Here is a 20,237-nt window from a genome sequence, read left to right as displayed (position 1 = left end):
CCACTGGGAAAATAATTATCCCCAGACCCCTCCTCTCTCTGTCGGTGCTTACGAAATTGGACCATAGAGGTGGTAAATTTTGCTTCAAGTGTGAATTAATCGTAATATAATCTTGGGGAGGATTTCATGTAGGCATGGTGGGCACACTCATGGCCCTGCACTCTGGAGAGCCTGCAGTCGTTCGATTTACGACTTGGAGGCACATTTTAACTGGGTTCCGCAGCAGACTCTGCTCTGTCAGCACAGAGTGTTGTATGAGGGCCAAGAGAGGGACTATTGGATTGACACAACCTCCTCAGCCATAGGGGTGCAGAAGGGCAGCAGCTTCTGCGTCAAGCTAGAATAGCCATGAGAGGCCTATGGATTCCATTCCGACAGACCCCACAGAGCCCCCTGAACAGTGGCTGTGCAGAGAAGAGAGGAGTGAATGTCACCCTAAATGCTTAAACAAGTATGTGTAAAGTACTAGAAGTTGTGAACGTAGTAGAAGATGGGTGAAGTATATTTTAAAGCTATCACATTTTAACTGTACGCAATCTGCAATGGTTGTAGATGCATGAAAATAACTTTTTGCTCCCTATTGACTTACCCTTTTTCATTCATTAGAAATTAATTCCCTCCCCTTTCTGCCTTGTGTGTTGCGATGAGGTTCCAGCTGTTTTGCTCAACAACGAAAAGCTCAATGTGTATATTCCTTTGTTGTACAAAAGCCTGTTTTTGCATCTGTGTAATCAGTTAGTGATAGCACTGTGCACTGGCCAGTGCTGAAGAAAAGATATTAGAGATGGCAAAGTAGAGGTCTGGTATGACAATCCCCCTGCCATGAGTACAGGGGACTGGACTAGATGACCTCTTGAGGTCCCTTCCAGTCCTATGATTCTATATTTGTACCAGGGCTTGGTAACTGGGGGTGCAGTTTCAACAGGAGCATTAAATTTCCTCTTCTACACTCACAGAAATAGTTAATTTTCTTTTACTTATACTTTTTTTTTTTGGGTAGTGGGATGGGCAGATTGGAATAAGAGCTACTTAGAGTTCAGGCTTGATGGTTGGTAGGAGATGGTGGGTGGTAGTCTCAGGGCAGAGACTAGAAGAGCTGGGGCATTGACTTCCCTTTTCTCTCTTTGAGGTAGAGAACAGACTGGGTTGGAAGTGTGGGGAAGCTTATACGCCCGCTACCCATTTGATGTGTGGATAATTAGAAGAGCTCTTTCTCCCGGGCCATCAAACCAGAACCTTTCATAAAGCCTTGAATTTCCATAGGGCCTGATCTAAAGCCAACTGAGTTCAGTGGGACTCCTACCGTCGAGGACTTCAATTGGTTTTGGGTCAGGCTTTTTACATTTCTGAAGAACAGCGAAAAATATAAAACCCCAAATAAAACCAAAAATGTCTGGAATAAATTAAACTCACCAGTTTTGAAGAGAGGCTCCTGGACAGTTCCTTTACCTGAGCAATGACCCACTGGAAAAAGTCCATCTTGGTCCTTCTCACTGTCCCTATTCCTAATTATTACATTTTGTCTGGTGTAGCCTTAAAAATATCTTTTTTTCTTTCTGACATAATTTTTGTTCCTCTTTGCCAAAATGCACAGGGTAATCGTCCATATTTTCTCTCTCCTCCTTACACTCTCAAACCCACGTTCATTGGTCTGTCTTTACCTTGTTCACACAAACGCGTGCATACACATGCTTTAAGTGATGAAAGTCAATAGGAAAGTCTTCCGATGTCCTTCCTCTGAAAGGTAGAATAAAGCAAAGGTCATGATGTAGTAAGCGTATCCTACTCACTCATGACCTACCTGCATTAGGCCCAAGCAAGGGGTTGATCATAAGGTCAGTGCTTGTGCCAAGAGCAACCCGCATGCATTTCACTAATTACCCATAGCTGCTCCATGCAGTCCAAACTGCTATCAAAAATGACCTCCCAGTCATTTCCCCCTCACTGGTGTCTAATAATTAACAAACTGTTTAATGCATGACAAGAAGACCAATTAACCCTAAAGCGTTTAGAAAACTGCATGTAAATTACTTGTAATATGTTTCCTTAAACATTAAATGTTGAGCAATTACATATAGAGATAATTGCTAAAGTTTCAGTAAAGAGCTCAAAAGAAAAGGTTGCTTAAATACTGCTTTAATTATGAGAACCCCACTAATGCTTTTGTTTTTAATCACAGCAGCCCTGGCCTGTGTGAGTTTAAACAAGCTGAGGCAGCTCAAATCCATTGTATTTTTAATAATGGAAGACAAATAAAGATGCTTCAACTTTGTGCGCTTTAAACCTTAATGTGGTTGATCAGAGTAGCATAAAACCTTGAGAAGGCAATATCAGGAATTAAAAAACAAAAAAAGACAAAAATATTGTCTGGGCTTTATTTCTAATTAAGTGGGTGACACCCAGGGATGCAATGTGCTGACTTGATTGAATATCCATTTGTGGGTAAATTTGAGTTTTTTAACTTTGTACTATACAGAATGTTTCAGAGCTTGATAAAATTTGAATATTGGACGAGGTCTCTTATGGATGAATAGTATACAGTCTTGGTGACTTGCTACTTGGTTTATAAATTGTTCCAGCTCCTCCTCTTTAGGCACCCCAATCTCTGGTTGTGCCTCACTTTTATTACAGTACTTGAAAAAAGTGAGTCTGGCATCAAGCTCTGTGATGAAGATTGAAGTCATTTAGTCTCTTTGCAAAATCCTTCTCCTCCTTAATTTGCTCCCGTTAATTCCTGGTGGTCCAGCAGACCCACCAGTTCTCCCACAGGCTTCTTTCTGCTAATATACTTAAACAATTTCTTGTCATTTGTGTTAATGTCTTTGTCTGTTTGCTTTTCAAATTCCCTCTTAACTGTCTTAATTTCCATCTTACCTTTCACTTACTAAAGCTTTTGCTTCTTTCTATTGACTTAAACTTGGGTTGGATTTCTATTTGCCGAAGGATATCTGTGTGGCTCAAATTACCTCTTGAATTTTGCCATTTAACAATACCTTTCACCCTTTCTGGCTTTCTCTGTTTAGTGGAATGCATACTTTTTCTGATGCATTTATGGTTGCTGAATTAGACCTTTGTGCTGAGTCTGTGGATTTAAATTTTCTTATTTTTGATTTTAGGGCCTTCTGAGTAAGCTTTCTCACTTTCTTGAAATCCCCCTTTCTGAAGCTGAGAAATATAAATTGCTAATTTTTGGCAATATCCTTCCCCTGAGGGTATTGGACTTAATTATAATATAGCCACTTACTAAGGGCTGGCCTGGTCCATACTTAGTTTTACTGGTATAACTTTGTTGGATAGAGGTATAATGTTGGTTTGTTTTGTTTTAACTGACATAGTTACAGGTAAAGTCCTCATGTGGACACAGTTATATAAATATAAAGGTGCCTTACACTGGTCTAGCTTGTTTCTGTTTCCCCAACTGGAATACGCTATCCATCCAGGCTAGGATTCCTTGCTGCTTTATCTATAGGAGTAGAGTTAAATCAGCGAATCTTTTGAGTTTGTAGGAGCCCTCAGTGAATCAACTATAGTTACTTACTGAACCAGTTCCTGTGTGTTTATTCTCTGCTTAGCCCGAAGTAACTTCTCCTCCCCCATGCTGTAGAACCAGAGGTTAAAAACAGTCTGGTGTGTTCAGATTCACTCAAGGCAAAGTGAACATCCTGAATGTTTAGTTGTTATATGTTCACATTTCATTGCCCAAGGTTGGTTTTTTCCTCCATTTCACATGTCTTCCTATTATCTCAGCTCTTCTTCCTTTCTCAAAGGTGCTTTTTTTGGTGCTGACATTTGCATCGATACCTGCTGTGTGATACCCTGCTGGTTTATCTCCCTGACTCTCACTAATGAGTTCTGCAAGATCAGCCATCAATCAGGGACTTACCTAACAGGGTCAAAATCAAAATATATTAAGCCTTTGCTCTGTGTATGCCAGCATCTGTTGGGCAGATTGCTGAGTTCTCAATGACAGAGGTATATGGTAACTCAGGAGACGTAATGTCCTGTTCATGCAGTTTAGATTCTGCTTCAGGGTAGCCGTACATCTGAAGGCACAATCCCCTGAGCTGTACTCTTCAACAAACCAGCACACTTGCTTTTTCCAGTTTAATCAAGTTCTTTGGAGGTTTAGTGGGTGACAAAATAGATGAGAGAGGAGAGAGACTGTGGAGCGGAGAACAAAGCATGGGGGCAGAATCTTGAACTTCACTCGCTGTTGCATGGGGAAACCAGTGAAGAGCTGAAGATGCAGAAATGTCACCACGCTTTTGAGAACAAGTTAAATCCTGAGTTTCTTTATTTAAAGCCAGTTGGAGGTGGGGCGCTGCTGGCGGTGCTGAGCTGCTTAAAAACAAAAGTTATGGTTATTAATTTTTGAAACCACCAAAGCAGGAAGCAAAGCACTTCATAGTGTCAATGTCTCAGTAGGCGCTGCTGTTTAGTGAACTACCAAGGCAAGAATGGTTTTTTTATTTTTTTTAAATTGTTTTGACAGAGAGAGAGAGAAGGAAAAATTCCCTCAATAAGATTTAGCCACCAGCAACTTCAGGGTTGTCGTACTGATTGGAACAAAGTGACACTTCCGTTACAGTGGCCGGACAGTCTCTGGCAAACGGCTTAGTACTGGAAGTAGCCAGCATGTGCATCTATAGAGATTTTAAATAACGAATGAATGAAGGAATGCAATGCCATGCTACCAGGTGCAGATCTAAATAAGCATCTTCACCACATAGTTACAGCAAGGAATTATGTGGACAAATACGCCAACGCATTAAATTAACTTGGGGATTGCAGCCACCTTTGTGGGGCAGATCCCGCGGCCCTTACTATAGCAAAGTTCTCCTTGATGTTTGCATTGGGAGATTTGTGAGAGTCAGAGTCGGAGGATTTGGCTGTGTAACTCTTTCAGAAGTGGTACTTAACCTTCAGCAGCCAAAGGGGCAGTTTGTCACTGCCTGAGACTGCAGAAAGCTACAAAAGTAGGGAGGCTAAGATTTTTCTAAGGGCACTAAAGAAAGTTAGGTGCCTGACTCCTATTGACATTCGATGAGATTTGGGTGCGTAACCCCCTCAGGTTCCTTTGAAAATCCTGGACTAAATCTATTTTAAACTACAAAATGCACATACAAATTGTTATGAAGGAAGATGCTGTTGATGTAACTGCTACATATTTCTGTATGTCTCTGGGTGTTTTTCTCCCATGGTAACTCCTAAAGTGTCACAGTACGGTACTTTATTCCAGCTGTGCAAAAGAGCCACACGCAAAACTATTCAGAGCAATGGCCAGTATTAACTGTTACAGCTCTAGATAATTTCCATAATGAATGCAAAGAGGACATCACAATAAGTATGTTCAAGAATGATTTGTTGGCCGTATGATTAGACTTGAAATGTGATTCACCTCTGCATAGCCTTTCTTGGGTGGCTCTTCTGTTGTTCTTCCATGTTTCTATATACTGGAATCTAGCCTGAGCCTCTCACATCGGGCACCTTGTGCATCATTTGCACCTGTGCAAAGTCAGTGCAAAATGAAACCAAATCAAAATTCTCCATTCACACTGTGTGATAGCCTTCAATGCTTACTTTGCACTCTCTTGGTAATGAATTTGAATTGTTGAGCTTCCTCAGAGTTCCAGCTAGTGAGATACTGTATGAAGACGGCATCTCTTTGCTGTGCTTTAAATTCGATCAGCTCAGAATTTCAAACCTCCAGGCATCATCACAGATCACACATTGTGATGTTGTCACACACAAGTAAGGCTCTTGGAACCATTATAAATAATAATTAACACTCCGCTTCCCCAACATGTCTGATGCTGATGAGATTTTGGCAACATTTAAACAATTAAAATGAGGGGGAGGAGAGGTGAGCAAAAGCTAACACATTGGGTGTGATAGACATTTAGCACTCCTGGAGATGCATGTAGTGATGCAGAGTGGCTCAGTTTCAGCAGGAGATGTTGCTTAAAACACCATGGAGCTCAGACTCAGCCCATATTAAAGATGTAGAAACAAAACTGAAAATTTTCCATGTGCCTGCAATTGGTTAAACAGTAACTAACGAAGACTTCCTAAGTGCTGAAGTGGTCAGGGCCTATGTGGAGACTGATTGAACAGGACAAATAGACACTGATGAGTCTGAGTTTATAGTGAGATTCTCTGAGGAATTAAATAGGCATAAAATTGCCTATTGCAGCCAGAGGGTTGGAGCTGGAGTTGGGTGTGTGTGTGGGAGGAGGGGAAAGAACCATTTCTTTTTTTCAGAGAAAAAGCCTGAAGTTATTTCAGTTCCATCTTTGAGTGTGTCACTGTGCTCTCATTCTTGTCTCAGAAGGATGAGACACAAGCAGCAGGTGAAAAATTCCTGACTTATAGGTTTAGCAACTGCAGTTGTAGCCTGTAAGGGGAAAGATCTGATGTGCTATGGTGCATAGGTACTACAGTAAAAAGAAAAGGAGGACTTGTGGCATCTTAGAGACTAACAAATTTATTTGAGCCTAAGCTTTCATGAGCTACAGCTCACTTCATCGGATGCATCAAATAAATTTGTTAGTCTCTAAGGTGCCACAAGTCCTCCTTTTCTTTTTGCGGATACAGACGAACACGGCTGCTACTGAAATCTGTCTTTCACAGTGCTTAAGTTGAAACTTGATGAGTCTGGGAAAAAAAGTGATCAGGGAAGGGAAATTTCCCAGTTCCTAATAGCAATTTGGAGACTGGTAATTGCAGATTAACATCTAAGTACAACATACACAAACTCATATCCATGTGAAGTGATGAAACGCCTCAACCCTTACCATTGAAATCAGTGGGAGTTTTGCCACTGACTTCAGTGGGCACAAGATCAAGCTAATAATGCATTAAATAGTCACTCTGGTGCAGCTTGATAATCATGTGCATGCGGGAGGCTATTAATAATGCATCCCTTTTGAAGTTGTATGCAGCTGCCTATGCACATGACATGTTCTACTGGTATTTTTATTATCTGCTCTGTGAACATGATAGACAAATTTCTAATTTCATTGACTAGGATCTCAATTAAGTAGATCTGTGGTGAAGATGTTTAGGGTTACTATTTCCCAGAGCCATATCCAATTGTGAAAGGAATCTGCTCGGATTAATGAAAGAGGGAATAGATGTTTGTGGTCTGCATTCTACATGGGAGCCCTTTTCCTCTTACTATGTCTTCCTCTCCCAGTCCTGACCGCACCTGAGGTGGCCATGGAGTGGGTGAAGAACTGGTCTCCAGGAGAAGTTATCTTGCTGTGCCTCTGAATCCCTAAGAGCATGGTGATTGTGTCCACCCCCCCTTGCCGTCACGCTCGTAGCGGAACCAAGGAAGGGGCATAGTTTTCACAGCTGGATGCCGTTGTAGCATAGAAGTATTTGTGTGGTGGGAGTGCTGGTGAGGAGGAGGCATAGACTGTGCTGATCCCAGTATCTTAGCAAGCTAAGGAGAGACTGAAAAGGCTCTGTAGAAGTCCAGAGTCTTAACTCCAGTATCCTCCTCCTTCCCCCATCCTGTCTAGCCATTAACTCAGGCTGTGTGAGAAGCGATGGTATCCCTCCATGATTAGAATGGGAAAGTACAAGATGGCACATTGTAAAGGTACTGGATAGACCACACCAACTAGCTGGAAATGACGAGTCACTGGAGGAAACTGATGAGGAAGGGTGTGTGCTAATTGTATGTGTTGGCAGTGTGAAAAAATGTTAATGTTTGAGTGAAAAAAAATCCGTAACTTTCATGAAAACTGCCCTGTTTACTATGCTCATTAGTAGTATCTGTAGCTGTGGCATCAGCTCCCAGTCTATCACCTTAACAGTTATCCTTAGTGGAAACTCAGAACCAAATAATTGCTTGACTCATGACCGTATTCTACATGGAATAACCAGAGTACAGATCTGTGCTATTTTAACACAAATGCCCTGGAAACGCACATTTTACAAGTACAGCCATGCTTGGTGCATGTATATTAATGTGGTAGGGAGGGGTTCACTGGGGAACTTTCTGTCATTTTTGGAACCACTGGTTAATACTTCGTATCAGGTGGCCTTTTCTGTAGGAATGCAATTCCCCTGGGCTCTCAGTGATTGGGTCTAGTGGAAGTATCATACTGCAGGATCTAATGAGAGAGACAGTGAAAATATCATAGGCCTAAATAACCATAGAGCAAAAATCTTTTGTGGGGGAAGTTGTTAAATTGTTTCTAGTAGTGGGTAAAACTATTGTGACTTAGGAATGAGGTCAGTAATTTAGAGACAGTGTCTTTTGTTCTTTCTTTTCATTTGGCAAGGAGCTGAACTGAACATGTCAGAAAAGATCATGAACGTAATGCTATGCTAGTTTCTAAGCAAAAGTTGTCAGTGATTTATTAAACTCACTGCTCCTGGAACAAAACCCTTTAAAACATGTCAGTGATTTCCGCCCCCATTCTCCAGTGATTATACAGTTATAGTAGAAACCAGAAAAACTTGAAAACCTGTGACCTGCTCCATTCTGCAAACACCACCCTGAACTCTCAGAGCCCAGCCAGATTCTTTCTGTCTTGCACATCCTTGTCGGTAATACAGATTCTGTAGGTGAAATGACGTCACCCTTTCTATAGAGTGGGGTTGCAGTGGTGAAAATGAGGACAGAACTTGACTCTGCAATCAGAATGTAGTTAACATTTCTGTTGATACTATGTGGGCCACAGCAGTGTGGACTCTGTAGGGCGTACAAAATAGTAAGATACTTTTATCACTGAAGTCAGCAGATGTGAGACTGAATACACACACAGGGAAATTAAGATTGGTTGATTTAAGAAGTTGCCATTTTTACTTTGTGATAGGAGAGTATAAGCCCTGCGCTGACAAAGCAAGTGCCAGAGAGGCCCATGGGACGGGGCTAGCCCTGCCCTTCTGGCCTTGTCAATCATGTATGATAGCGAGCAGGCCTTAAAAAAGGGAGGAAACTGTGGTCATCTGGGGAGGGGAGCAAAGCAAACGGATGCAATTGCCCTAAGCAGGAGACTCTTAGAGCATCTCCTGGAGCCATAGGGGGAACTCCCATCCAGTAGATCTTCACCCCCAACCCTGCCGGGAATACAGTGAACTCCCAGGGAGAGACTTAAGAAGGCCTGCCAGGGGTGGAGTCCCTGGTAAGAAGTAAGGAACTGGGGCCTGTGTTGGAGCCACTGTGTTCAGGTTCTCCCACCATCTGGGAGAAAAACCTGAGGCTGCTCCTTTTACATACGGACTCACTTGTCAGAGCAGAGTCGCACTTTAATACAAATTATCTCCCCAGCTATACAGAGAAGAGGCTTTAAACCCCTAAATGCCAGACTGTGAATGCCTGAATTACTTCTGAATTAATGGCGACTGCTGTGAGTAACAGCTCCTCAGTATGAGGAAGTCCTCCATAATCTAGCCCTAAAGTAACAAGTAATTTCAGGATAACTTGAGCTCTCTCGGTGCCTCTATGTATTTGTGCGGGTAGTGAGGAGAGCTACATACAAATGGGCTTTCTTCTTTACCAGCCAGGAATAGCGATGGAGGCTCCTAATGGCAGTAGACAATTGCAGCAGTGGTTACCTTGATGTTGAAGTTGTAAATTTAGCTACTGTTAATATGAAGTAGTGGTGCTAGAATGTGTCTCTCTGTATATCTGAGATTTCCCTGAGATTTCTGTGTGTTGATGGAAATTGATTTTGCCTTTGGGAACCTGAGGGTATAAATTGTACTCCTAATTGACCTGAGCTGAACTAGGAGAAACTGCTGATGTGTTCGCTTTCTTTAGCAAGTGATTGATTTATTTTATAAGCTATTACATGGGCCACCTCCAGCTGCTGGGGGCAGGGAGAATGGAGATTTTTTAAAAAAAACATGACCTGAGTGACATGTATATTTAAAAAAAAATGTTGCCATCTGCATTAATATTTTAATTCCTTGCATGTTGAGGGAAAAAAGTATCCATCAGATTATGGATTTAATGCTTTTTCCAATGCTTACGTCTGTTGATCGTCGGGTTGTTTCAAGGATGAGACAGCAATACCCCTCTCCCTCCCCCGCCCTGCGCGCGCGCACCTTCTCCCTCCTCTGTGCCCAGGACTTCTGAAAACCAGCAGCTGTTCCTCTGGTTAATGGTGCTGGTTTCAGCAGCTTCTAAATTGGGTGGACAAAGGGAAAGGATTGAAAAGCATGGGTGAGGGTGGCATTCAAAGGTCAGACAGTAGGAGGCCTTCAGAGTTCAGCGTGGAGGTTAATTGCACTCTGGTACTCAGCCTGATATTGGGCTGTCCAGGGTATGCTTAGCACATGCTGTTTGCTCAGAGGATTAAGATGAAAATATGTTCTCCTTGCTTAAGAGAGCACATAAACAACCCATAAATGGCCCATTAACCTACAAAACTGCACTAAAGAGCAAGTGGTAAAGCAAGCCATAGGAGACCTGTGACCCAGCAAATTCCTTAATTGGATTGTGGACTTTATCATCCGTGCTAAATGCAGCTAATTTGAAATTAGCAAAGACAAAAGAAACAAAAGAAAAAAGAGCAAGAGACTTAGAAGGTCTAGTCTAATGTTTAACTACAATATTTTGAGGCTGGATTTAGCGATGAGTACCTTGTAATCCCTGCTATAAAACAATCCTGGTGAATACTTTGGTAGTAAAAATTGCACATCTGAATGTGAAGTTATTAAGCAGTTGAATAAGACATAAAGGCAATAAAGTTTCCAAGTTTCCTCTCTCTGAATGATTTAAAAGAGAAAAATCTCTATCAGCTGTACAGAAGATAGCTCAGAACTTTAAGGGAACTGCTGGTTCACTTTTTAAAAACCTTTTAGCATGCCTAAACTCTAATAAATAGCTTTGTCACAATATTCATTTTTGAAGAACTGGCAAATCATTTTAACTTTGTCTGTTTTAAAGCTTTTGACATTTTAATTTTTTTAAAGACCTTTAAAAAATTTAAGTGAAATCAGTGCAGATTGTCCGTACCAAAGATTGAAGTCCCCAGAACAGGTACATTACAGGTACATTTTAGAAGCACAAACTTCCTCACTCTACCTTGCCAGTGCATCTCAGTCTTGATCTGGAGTGGGAATGGATAGCTTAGTCTCTATACTCGTTCCAGAGACTGGCATCAATGGTGGTGACTGTCCAGTTTACTTCACCTAGACCACGACAGAGCCATAAAGCCTCTGACAGGCTGTGAAATGGCAACAATTTTAGTTGTAGCTTCCTCAGCTGAATTGGAACAAGTTACCTAAAGGAGAAAAGCTAGGTCACTGAAACCTACATCCCAGCCCATTGCAGCTGGATTTTGGGTGTGGGTGTGAGAAAGAGAAAGGGACCATCATTTTTGTTTGTTTTTTGTTTGTTTTTTGTGCAGCGTCTAACACAGTCCATGATTAGGGCTTCTAGGCTGGTACTACGACAACACAAAATAAATAATACAATACTATTTCATTGTGCTAGGCATTGTGTGCACACGTAGTATAGCATCCCTGCCCTGAATAGCTTGCAATCTATATAGACAGACATACTATTATCTCTGTCTGACTGGTGGGGGAATTGACAGACAGACTAAATAACTTGCCCAAGGTGACGGGAATTCTGTGGCAGAATGAGAAATTGAACCCAGACCCTCCAAAGACCCAGCCCACTGCCACAAAATCATCTCACCCCCCCCCCCAAGCTCATAAATACACACTTCCATTTTGCAATTAACAGCATTTTGGCTACAAGGTCGTTTTTCATCTACAGTACAGTGGAAAGCTAAATATTTAGGAAGAGTTCTATTCTATCACTATTGAAAAGCAGTGATGGTAATGGTATTTTGGCTTTTATAGTTTGCCAGTACCTGAGGAGGGAGGCTGTGGCTCTTTAGAACATTTTTTTTTTCTTTCTTCAAGGTCAGCATTTTTCTTCCTCCTTGGGGCCCTGATTCAGCAAAACACTTAAGCATGTGATTAAGTCCCATTTGATTTCAGTGGAACTTAAGCAGTTGGGGCATAGGGATGTAATTTTTTATTATTTACATTGAAGATTGTTTTGAGGGGTTTAATACAGCCCCAGATTTCAAAAGGTGCCTTTATAATTGCAATGTCAACTTCCATGCATAAGAACGTGCTTGTAACAATCTTGGAATTACTATGCAAATAGCAAAAACAACGAAGAGTCCTTGTGGCACCTTGGAGACTAAGGATATATCTACACTGTGCAGTTGTTGCCAAAACTTTTGTCTTTAGCAGGTACTTAAAAAAGCCCCCCCACGAAAGACAAAAGTTTTGCCAATGCAAGCAGCAGTGTGAATGCGGCTTTAACGGCAGGAGCGCTCTCCTGCTGACAAAGCTTCTGCTACTCGTGGGGCTGGAGTATTTTGTTGGCAAAAGAGTGTTCACACTCGCTGACTTTTAGCAACAAGGGTTTGTCGACACAGCCTTGTCGCTAAAAGCTCCGTAGTGTAGACAAGCCCTAACAAATTTATTTGGACATAAGCTTTCGTAGGCTAAAACCCACTTCATCAGATGCATGGAGTGGAAAATACAGTAGGGAAGTATATATACGCAGTACATGAAAAGATGGGAGTTGTCTTACCAAGTGGGGGGGCGGGGGGGTCAGTGCTAACAAGCCAATTCAATTAAAGTGGAAGTGGGCTATTCTCAACAGTTGACAAGAAGGGGTGGAAATCACTTTTGTAGTGCTAATGAGGCCAATGTAATCAAGGTGGTCCATTTAAAACACAAACCTATGCAAATAGCATTGTTGTGCACAAGTCACGAATTAAGTGGTCATTTTGCACATTGAAAACTATGATGGGAAATGCATTTGCAATTGTAGAGGGCAGGAAGAAGCCCCTATGAAGATGTGGCTTAAAAGGCCTATAAATATTGTGGGGGCAGATCTTCTGCTGGTTTAAATTGTCATAGGCCTATTGATGTCACCAGAGCTATGACCATTTACACTAGCTGAGGAGATCTGCCTCAGGGTGCATACAAACCTCCTCTTGATATCTAGTGAGTTACATGTATATCTCATCAGATACAATTTGAGATGAGTCAACCTTTAAAAAAGCATAAAGGGTAGCTTCCTAAGTGACTTTATTTTTTAGCGTATAAATAGAAAAAATAGATCAGATGTAGAGATTTAAGCAGTCATGCTAGTTACAAAAGGGTTTAACCTATATTTTCAAAGGATATAACATGTACAATCCAATGTAAAGCAGGAAGCATTTCATCAACTCTGGATAATAATAATAATTGTTTTTCTCAGTTTGCCCAGGAGAATGTAAGGAACAATTGTTCCCTTTGTAGAAATTATGGACTCTCTCTCAAAAAGAATTGCTGTAAAATAGGAAAACATTCGTGTAGCCACTTTGGAATATTACACGACAAGCCACATTATTCATAATTCAGTATGTTGGGAGAATCCTAGTTTGGTTGAGATTGGAAGGATTTAGGCTAATATTGATTTTGTTGCTAGTGTGGTTTGTTTTACATTTTGTATATGCATCTTGTGCTTTGAATGGTGTACTTCCAATAAACCCAAATAAACAATTGAAGTAGTTGGGAGTAAAGCGAATCCTCCTTTGGTATTCTACCCTTTACGGGTAAACACAATGAAGTGACTTGCAGTTCAAAAATGAAAGGATACATCAGTATGTCGTCACATATATTGATACAAGTGATGAACAAACTGATCTACCTCACATTATATTTGAGGGAAGGTGAGAACTCATTCAAGTATAGTAACATTGGAGTGAACAGTTACACAGATCGGGTATAGAATGGGCTTCTAGGTGATCTACCTGGAGGATGGTTAACGTGGAAATGGGTCAGAAAATAGAATCACTGGAACTGTTGCTGAGCAGCAGGAGTATGGTTAGAGGGTTTGGGCTTCATCCATGAGGTATGTGCTAGAAGTCCAGTGCTCGGTATTGAAAGGGGGGGCGGGGGAGGCTGCACCTCATGTTCCTGCAGAGATCAATTGAAAGAGAAGCAACATCTCAAAACTGGGAAGGGGGATAAAACAGAGAGAAGATAAACGATGTATTTACAGGGACAAATTTGGAGCTACTCCTATTGACAGGGGCCCAAAATTTGATCCATAGTGTAAAAAATGTATTATTGTCAATAAGCATTTATAGCTGTCACATTCAGCCAGAGAGGGAGAAAAGCAGTGCCTTGTATTGTTCTCTCGTGTTATCCAGGGTTACCCTTGATTTGCTCTAGAGCCTGTTGCCTTCCTGCTCAACAGGAAAAATAGGGGAGTCCTAAAAAACAAACAAGCCATAAACCAAACTGCAGTCCACCTAATGGACTATGTAGGGTTGTTAAGACATATTCAGAGAATGGCTTCTCCAGAGTTGGTATAGTGTATGAAATGAGAGGGTATTAAGAGAAGAATGTACAAACTTCAGATGAATGCTAAGGCCATTGACTTGATATTGGATTCAGAATGATAATGTATCCTACAGCAGATGTCTGGGATTTTTCTTTGAATCCCCCTTCTCATAACTGATATCAAACTTTGTTTTAGTGCCTTTTTTAAAACTGAGAAGTTATTCAAAGGCACAAAGAAATTCCCATTGAAAGTCAGGGGGAAGTGCACCTGTGTCTTTGAAAATCTTCCCCTAAAACAATACATGTTCATCCCCACACCCTTGCTTCCACCCTCCCTCCCTCCTGCTTTTCCCAAAAAGCCAGAGGAAATTAAGCAAAGATTCAACAAGTACAATGAAATTTCAGAGTCAAAGTTCAAAACACCATCCCCGCCTCACTCTGTTTTGCTTTAGTGTTACACAGATTTTGAAACATGGAGGTTTGGATAGCATGGTCTGATTTGATTTTTTTAAAAGAACTGTACTCTGGGTCCTGATAGTCAGCAAATGATTCCTTCCACATTTTGTAGCTCTTAAACTTCCAGCTACCTGAGCTGCAGGCATAATGAGTAACTGTACAGTTAGCTGTCCAGTTGCTATGAAAGATAAATGCAGTTAAATGTGAGCAAAATTATTAGAAGCTGTTTCTCAAGATCAGGACTGATGTGCTGTCGAGCCCTGGCCAGCAGAGTAGGAGTTAGATGATGGTAAAGGTAAAGAGACTATATGTCCCAGTTTTACTGGGGCATTCCTGTTTTTTTTCACAAACTTCTTCTGGGGTATCATTTAATCATTTAAAACATTTTTTAAAAATAACTCCTCAACATTGCTATAGCAAATAGAATTTGCACTGTGTTTGCCAGGAAGAATAGAGTGGAACAAGTGCTCATTGTGATGATCAGTGTTTGGTATGAAAAGAGAAGTGAAATGAGTGTAGATCCTGTGATTGGTGATGTTTTGCTCAGTAGGTAACCTTTTTCAAAAGTGGCCAAGCCCCACTTTCAAAAGTGATTGAGAGGTCTAAATCCCATTGACTTGGCTCCTAAGTGATGACTAACTTTTGAAAATGGGGCTTAGGCTTCTAAGTCATATAGGCCTGGTCCACATTGGGTTGTGCTGCCCAGGGGTGTGAAAAATCAACACCCCTGAGAAATACAGTTAAACTAATCTAACCCCCAGTGCAGACAGTGCTAGGTTGACAGGAGAATTCTCATGTCAACCTAGCTACCCCCTCTCTCGGTGCGGTGGGGTACCTCTGTCGACGGGAGAAGCCCTCCCATCGATGTAGATAGCATCTTCGCTGAAGCTGCGCCACTGGTAGTGTTTTAAGTGTAGACAAGCCCTTGGGCACTTTTCAAAATTTTACTTAAAGTAACGGTTAGCAACACTTGTTCAGTGTTTCATGCAAAAAATCAATCCGAGATCAAGGATGTGATTTCTGTGTATGCTAAGGCCCCTTTATGTTACCAAAGGGCTGTAAAGTGGTCTTACTGTGAATGAGAATCAGGTATTAAGTTACTGGAAAAAATTCTCCATTCTGAGCAATATTCCTAGGTTGCAGTACTACTGGGAGTTGGCAGTAGTGTTGACAGTGCTCATTTAAAAACAAAAGTTGACTTTTATTTTTTGTATAGTGTAAATAATGGCACAAGGGAAATATCTGGGGGGTTTTATTATAAAAACATGGCCACCTTAGTTAAAGGTGTAGCTGCAAATGAAAAATAAGTGCATTTAGGCCCACTTTTGCTTCAAAATGTATAGAAACCATGAAAAGTCTCTTTTTAGGGCAGGGGGAATTGTTCTTGCTTGTTTCTTTACATTAGAAGTTCAGATCTTCTCTACCTTGGGAGGTTTCAGAGTAACAGCCGTGTTAGTCTGTATTCGCAAAAAGAAAAGGAGTACTTGTGGCACCTTAGAGACTAACCAATTTATTTGAGCATAAGCTTTCGTGAGCTACAGCTCACTTCATCGGATGCATATATGCATGCAAAAATTTTCATGCTTTGTGTGTATATAATAAGATCTTCTAAACTTTCCACAGTATGCATCCGATGAAGTGAGCTGTAGCTCACGAAAGCTTATGCTCAAATAAATTGGTTAGTCTCTAAGGTGCCACAAGTCCTCCTTTTCTTTCTACCTTGGGAAACTCTTATGGTGACTGGAGAACTGGTTAAATATTTCTATTGCAAGAGAAGGAAAGCTGAGCTATTGACAGGGAAGGATTTTGTGTTTGGTTTTCTGTTTGATTATTTCGGACATTTTAACAAGTTTACAAATCCTTGCCATGTAAATATCAGAAATAAAACCATCATTACAACAGTAGCTTTTATTTAAAGAGACTTTATACAGGAAAATAGTCATCAGGTCTGTCTTTTTAACCATATTACAGAGGGAGCATCATTAGAAAACCTATAATAGGTTGTTTCTAGTGATGTTATTAAGTTGAGTGAGATCCAAATATATATATAGTTAACAGACCAGGGGGTGTCTATCAAATGTTAATTGGACACGTGTGTTGGTATTTTTCCAGGTGAATGTACTTTGAGTATAGAATAAAAAATACTTAGATACTTGGTTATCTATCTGTCCTCTGTTTATTTTGTATGTAACTGGGGTGTTAATTTTTCCATAACCATGGCCTCCCATATTTTTTTAATTGTTCTTGTATGGGAGAGGGGAGGAATTTTTAGTCAGACCGATTAGAGCTCCTACTTTGAAATCTTCTATTTAACTCCAAGGCCCAATAAACACTCAGTTGAAAGGATATCTTTCTTTAAGTTTCAACACTCCACTTTGTCATTTTAAAGTGGTGAGAACTTACAAAAACTTCTTCAGTCTCAAGCAATCCCCTAGTAAAAGCGTAGGGGAGGACCAGACTTGACATTTGTGGTGATTGAGGTTTTTTAAAAAAAAAAAAAAAAGTGGGAAAAAGCCCTTTCTCCCCTTTAAAAATCAGAACCAAACCCAACAACCGTCCTTTAGCCCTTCTTTATACACAAGAAAGAAGCAAACGAGCACAAACCACTGTTTTAAAAGTCTACTGCAGATTACATTTAAAGACCATTGAAGCATGAGGTTTTGTTGTTGAGGGTATAGTTGGACCTGTAAAATACCTAGGGTGAAGCTTTAAGTCCTTTATTATGAGGATAAGATAGCCACTCTCTTTTCCCCCTTGAACTGGCGAGAATTTAAGTTAATTTTTCCTTAGGTAACAGGTCAAAAGGAGCCCCACAGAACTTTCAATTATCTGCTTCAGCACGGGGCCATATGGCAAAATGAGTTTTCTTTTCCTTGATTGGACAATATTTTACCTGGGGGTTGTTTTTTTCCAGTGCGTTGATGCCTGACTAAATATGTTCAGGCACGGTCTTCATGGAAAGACGAGGCAAACTTTTCTGTTAAATATTCCTTGCACTAGTAATCAGTCTTGGAGGGTTACAGATTGGCTTGCAAACCAATTAAAAAGCCAGCTTCATCCAAAGGGAGGGGAAAGCTGGCAGTGTGATGCTGCTGCTTTTCCTTTGCTGTATACCCCCAAAACAGTTTGGCTTAAACTGGTTTTATGCCATATAAAAAAAAAAAAAAAGGTTGGAGGACCTCAGCTGATCAGAGTACTAAAGGTCCTGGGCACGCACCATAGAACGTGTTGGTTTTGAGCTTGGTAGTTCTCTTTTTACAAGGGGCTGTGGATTGTTGTAACACAGTTAGGGACTGTAGGAAGAGGCAAGTCTTCCTGAACTTTACTCCCAGCTTGAAGTTTTAAGAAGTAAGTGGGAGGAGAGGGAAGAGAGGGAACTATAGACAGAGAGAGAGAGATACACAGAGAGAGAATTAAAATGTCAAGAGAAAAAGGCAACACAGAGAAAAAGCTAAATGGCTTTGGGGAGAAGGGGAAGGAGAGGAGCCGAACATCCCTGATCATCATTCAGGCTGTTAACCGCAGTATTTTCACCTCTGCAGTCTCCCCCGCTGCTGAGCGAATCCGCTTCATTTTGGGTGAAGAAGATGACAGCCCTGCACCCCCTCAGCTCTTCACCGAACTGGACGAGCTTCTGGCTGTTGATGGACAAGAGATGGAATGGAAGGAGACGGCAAGGTGAGGCATTTTCCCTTTACTCTGAGAGGGAGGTGCAACTGCTTGGGAACCTTCATGGGAGAGTCGTAGAAAATAACATCCCTGTTTAGGGGATGGTTCAGAAGTTGTCCTCCTCTCAAATTCAACGAGGCTCTTCCATAAGGGAGACCTTAGTGATTCATTTCAGCCTTTATCTAAATCTTCCCTAAAACAGAAGATCTAGAGTACCGGATTTGTTTGAATTTATACTTTATCCAGAGCCAAAAGTGTACTTAGTGCTTTGCAAACAGGTAACTCATGCTGGCCAAAATTGGGTGGCGGAAGTTAAGCTTTAAAAGCTCCGTTAAAGCTACTTCTGTTTTGGTGCCTAAACATGAATCTAGGAGCCCAATATCAGATACAAGTTCAAAAACTTCAGTCTTGGACTTTGTCCTCAGTAGCTGCAAATGATCTTAATTTTAAATGAGTAAAAAACACCCAAGTATTTTTTTTAAATTTTTTTTTAAAAGCCAGTTATTCCCTCGGGGTATTTGCTAGAATAGATAGACCATTTTGATTTTTCTGATTTTATTCTCTGTTTTGTACTCTGGAGTTAATTCAGAGCTGCATGCTTTGTCTGATAGTCCAGGCAAATTGATTTTAGACCATTTTGTGAACAATGCATACAGATAAATTAGATTGGAATGATGATAGAAAATCATGATATCTGCAACTAATTTAGAGAGCAGTATTAGCTGTTTATAATTGCTTCTATTTAGCATCTCAGGCTTGCTAGGCTGACATTTTTCTGTACAGTGACAATAACTTTGGTCTTGAAATTTCATCTCTTTTGTGCTCTATGGGAAGCTGCATGAAGTATTAGATTTGGGTATTCCACTAGAGAGAGGAATTCAGAGTAAATATTTTCCAGAGCTTTTTCCTCTCCTCCTGCACCTTTTGAATATTAGCTTTTTGTTTTCCTTTATTGTAGCTCTGCAAAGCTCTCTCTCCATCTTCCAATCTTAAAGGTCTCTGACCATGTTCTGGTTAGTCCCTCTTATTTGGTTACCTTAATCGTCCTTTACCTTTGATTTTTAATGAGCCACTCTACCTTGTCCCCTTATCTTCATTTTACTTTTCAGTCTCTTGTAGAGCCTATTTAAAGACTCTTCACCTTTACTCTTTAAATTCTTGCTTATTGGTCTTTCTTTTCTCCCTGTATTACTCTTTTCCTTATTATTAGTTCAGTATTTGCATTTTGTTGTGTGCATCACCTCTCTGCTTTCTAAAGCTGATTATTCCTTTCACTGCCTATACCACTTTCCCCTTTTTAGAAGATCTAATGATAAAAATTAACAATTTATCCATTTTCATGTCTTGTATCTAAACTTATATTTCCTTACGTGGACAGAATGTGCCTTTTTCCTTCAGTGTGAAAATAGGCCAGGAGGTTTCTCTTAACTCCACAAATATTACACATCTTTTAGGCTGCTCTTTAATTGTGATTATAAAGAGGGAGGCAGCATATGCCTGATGAGGAGCTGTTGATGTGAATTTGATTTGGCTTAGTGGGTAAAAGACAATATTTAATTGTAAGGACCCCCTTTCAGAGCCAAAGGAAATGAGTCTCAGCTAGGTTTTTCATGAGGGATCACTAAAGTAACTTGAGGGATACTTACCCACAGCTGTCATGTAATTTCAAAGCAGCCTTCAGGTAGGTATAACTTTGGAGGATGGGCTCTTCAGTTTGCTTTATCAAGTCACAGTATAATGAAGAGGAATAGTTTTTCTTTAAATGCTGTATGCTTTATGCAGTGCCA

General features: G+C 40.7%; 1 protein-coding gene across 1 annotated transcript in view; it reads left to right on the top strand.

Moving 5' to 3' along the window:
• SLC4A4 (solute carrier family 4 member 4) overlaps positions 1–20,237 on the top strand; it is a 232,592-nt gene that overhangs the window by 66,260 nt on the left and 146,095 nt on the right. The window contains exon 3 of the mRNA XM_077814349.1: positions 18,324–18,459. Coding sequence (XP_077670475.1) covers positions 18,324–18,459 — 136 coding nt within the window. The remainder of the gene's footprint in view (positions 1–18,323; positions 18,460–20,237) is intronic.

Source organism: Eretmochelys imbricata, chromosome 4, assembly GCF_965152235.1.
Source record: "Eretmochelys imbricata isolate rEreImb1 chromosome 4, rEreImb1.hap1, whole genome shotgun sequence".
In the NCBI taxonomy this organism is placed as follows: Eukaryota; Metazoa; Chordata; order Testudines; family Cheloniidae; genus Eretmochelys; species Eretmochelys imbricata.
The sequence above is the reverse complement of the archived record's forward strand: the minus strand, read 5'-3'. Positions and strand labels throughout refer to the sequence as shown.